This window comes from Venturia canescens, chromosome 10 (assembly GCF_019457755.1).
Source record: "Venturia canescens isolate UGA chromosome 10, ASM1945775v1, whole genome shotgun sequence".
NCBI lineage: Eukaryota > Metazoa > Arthropoda > Insecta > Hymenoptera > Ichneumonidae > Venturia > Venturia canescens.
This window is the reverse complement of record NC_057430.1, coordinates 6923062-6926187: the sequence shown is the minus strand read 5'-3', so window position 1 is coordinate 6926187 and position 3126 is coordinate 6923062. Positions and strand designations below refer to the sequence as shown.

Below are 3126 nucleotides of genomic sequence, written 5' to 3'. Positions count from 1 at the left end.
ATACGTGTCACTCACAGTGAAGGGGTTAACAAAAAATAATTATCTAAACTGACAAGAGAATCAAGTATATGTGAGTGCAGCCACGTCTCAGAAATGGAAATAATGTCAAAAATATTAGCAGAAAAATAGATTCTAATTTGATCGATGTGCGCGAGTAACGAGCAAGCGTTAAATTGAGCGATGCGCAGGTGACTTCGGCGAGTTGAGAGTGTTGATGACGTGCGTTGCACAATTTCAGGTGTGAAAGAACTTGATGATGAAGCGCCAGCTGAGGTGAGTCACAATGATGACGATGCAGATGGTGGAGACACCGAAGACGGGAGATCAGTTTCGGTGCGGATCAGAAGACGAGGTTCCCCGTCATTCTTGCGAATGTAAATATTGCCTTGATCCTCCCAGACATATTTGTAGGCGATTTGTTTAACCTTGCGTTTGACTTGGCGTAGAAGCATATAAGTGGGCTTGGGAAGCATCTTGTTCACAAAGATATTGAAGTTGGCAACTGATTTGTGACAATCAGGGAAAATCTCGGACCATGATAACTGCCCTTTAGATCTTTTTTTGTGAAGGACCTGATCCCGAATCGATGTTGCAGTTAATGAAACGATGAAAGAGGCTTTTTTGATCGTGTTTTCACCATTTGCAGCAGCATTTAAAGTATTGTTGGAATCATTTCTGGAGAGCTTACGAACCGATAAAATGTACTGAGATAAGTCTGATAAACCAAGGACTCGGAAAACTTCCTTAACGATGTTTTCAGGAGTGATATTTTCATCAAATGGTACACCAGCTATCACGAGATTTGTAAGGTCGACTGCAGCACGTTGGGAAAGCACGGACTGTTCCTTTAGAATCATTACCTCTTGTGTGAGTTGCTCGTTTTGCGCCTTGAGATCTGCGATTTGTTTCGAATGCTCGGAAAGTCCTGCCTTAATAGCCGGGATCTGTCCAAGTAGTAAACGAAACTCACTGTTAGTAGCTTCCTGATGGCTCCTAAAGGCCGAGATTTCTGTCAAAATTTTTGACAGAATGTCATCTTGTGAGGCAGGCATGGTTGTAGGAGGCTGCGGAGACGTGTTCCAAAAAAGAGAACCAGTTACAGAGTGTCGCTCAACCGTGGATGAAGGGGAATTTGGCGCAGTGGGTGTAAAGTTTTGGTTGAGCGGTTCAACCTCAAATGTGAAGTCTTTTTCTGAGGACGGCGAGAAAAAATGATCGGCTGTATCAGCAAAACCATCCATGCCAAGAGTTTTGAGCTCGATAGAGAGGTTTCTCGCACAGCAGCGGCGAACCGATTTGGAATTAACGCGCAAACGAGCACAACTAGGATGAAAAATACATTCGCACTCGGAACACTTAACAGTGATAGTGGCGACACTTTTACCGCATTTTGCACAGTGCACTGGCATATGGGATCAGAGTCAAATGAAATAAAATCGATAAGCACAATATATAAAAATGTCAGTAATAATAAGGAGGAACTATCGTGTAAGCTACTAAGCAATAAGTAAGAGAAAATTTGGACTATATAAATGTCCCATGCGAGGCTACGAGAACGTGGTTGCAGACACTCTAAAAGCACGCAAAAGTACTACAAAAACTTAAATAACGAGCAATAACATAAGTATTTACAGTTTGATTTTAAGCGCTTGCAAATATGAGATAGACGCAAAAAAGAAAACAGAAGAAAACGTACTCTCGAAGTAATACACAGAGCTAGCATCGAACGAGCTAACAAAGATCGTAGCAGTAGCACGGTATAAAGACCAGATTTAGAAAAAAGTAACTTTCAGAGAAAATGACAGAAATTCACACAATCCAGTATAAGTAAGATATATGAGTATAAGAGTATAATAGTTCAGTACAAGTACCGTGACAACGCAAGAGCACAACAGTGAGAGCAAACAATCCCACAAATGAATAAGAAAAAACTCGCGCGGAATCACACTGGTGGATACTCAGGGATGCTGATTTTCGAGACAGACAAATATGAGAGTTGAAGCGGCATAGAGTGGCACGTGAACCAGTGATGAGGAACGAAGAGAGAGACAACTGAGTGTTATGTGTCACCAGCGTGTCTAGAGTTTTGTCTTCGGTAGAAGCCGATAAAGTTCATAAGTTCACACAGCGTGGTAGGCAGTAAGACCAGGCTGATTTAGTATAGGTAGCTCCTAGCCCGGGGGCAACGAAGCGTAGTCTGCGATGGTCCGAGTGGGACTGGCACGTTCGGTAGATTCCGTGAAAGTACGGTGATGTTCGGGGAAGGCGATGGTGTAGTGATGAAAACTGTAGAGGGATCACAGTACGGTGACAAGAATTGCGAAGAATCAATCCGTCGGTCGATCCGTGAAACAGCTAGGATGTAAGCGTGATCAAGATTCGGAACTCACGCATGCGTATACAGCGATGAAGCCAAATAAAATGGCAAACCGCATGGAAAAACGTGGTCAGTGAAAGAATTTTCACGCACTACACAGCACAATAAACTGGATGGTCATAAAAATTTTGTTAGAAAAGACCCAAATTTTAACATGATTTCGAAGAGATACCCGAACACACTATCACACAACTTTGAACCAAGAAAATTAGTAGAAATAGTAGAGCGATATACCGTAGCGATCCGACTCGTGACAGGACTCTGTCTCAACTCTCTCAAGAGAGGAGGGAGAGAAGGAGGGGAGGGACGGAGGAAGGGAGGGAGGAGAGAGAGAGCGTGGGAGGAAGGGAGGGAAGGAGGGAGAGAGAGCGTGAGAGAGAGAGAAGGAGGGAGAGAGAGGGAGGGAAGGAGAGGGGGACGGAGGAAGGGAGGGTGGAGAGAGAGAGAGAGAGAGTGGGGGAAGGGAGTGAAAGAGGGAGAGAGAGCGTGAGAGAGAGAGAGAAGGAGTGAGGAACGGAGGCGGAGAGATGGTGATGCTTTATTATGCCCTAGTTTCCTTTGGGGCAAGTGGTACAAACAGTAGATACTACAGGTAAATTCAGTTTGTATAACAAATAGCAAAAGAAAAAAAAATTTAGAATAGCAAATAACCATAGAGATGTCGTGATGACAGTATGAACGAAAAAAAAACCAAAATCAAATACAGTAGAATAAGAGGTATACAAGTGAGATACAGTAATGAAAGTTTC

General features: G+C 43.3%; 1 protein-coding gene across 1 annotated transcript; it reads right to left on the bottom strand.

Moving 5' to 3' along the window:
- Positions 1-278: 278 nt before the first annotated feature.
- Positions 279-1052, bottom strand: LOC122416759 (uncharacterized). Its single transcript, XM_043429804.1, has one exon. It carries the CDS (start codon positions 1050-1052, stop codon positions 279-281), a length of 774 nt encoding a protein of 257 aa, XP_043285739.1.
- Between the last annotated feature and the right edge of the window lie 2074 nt (positions 1053-3126).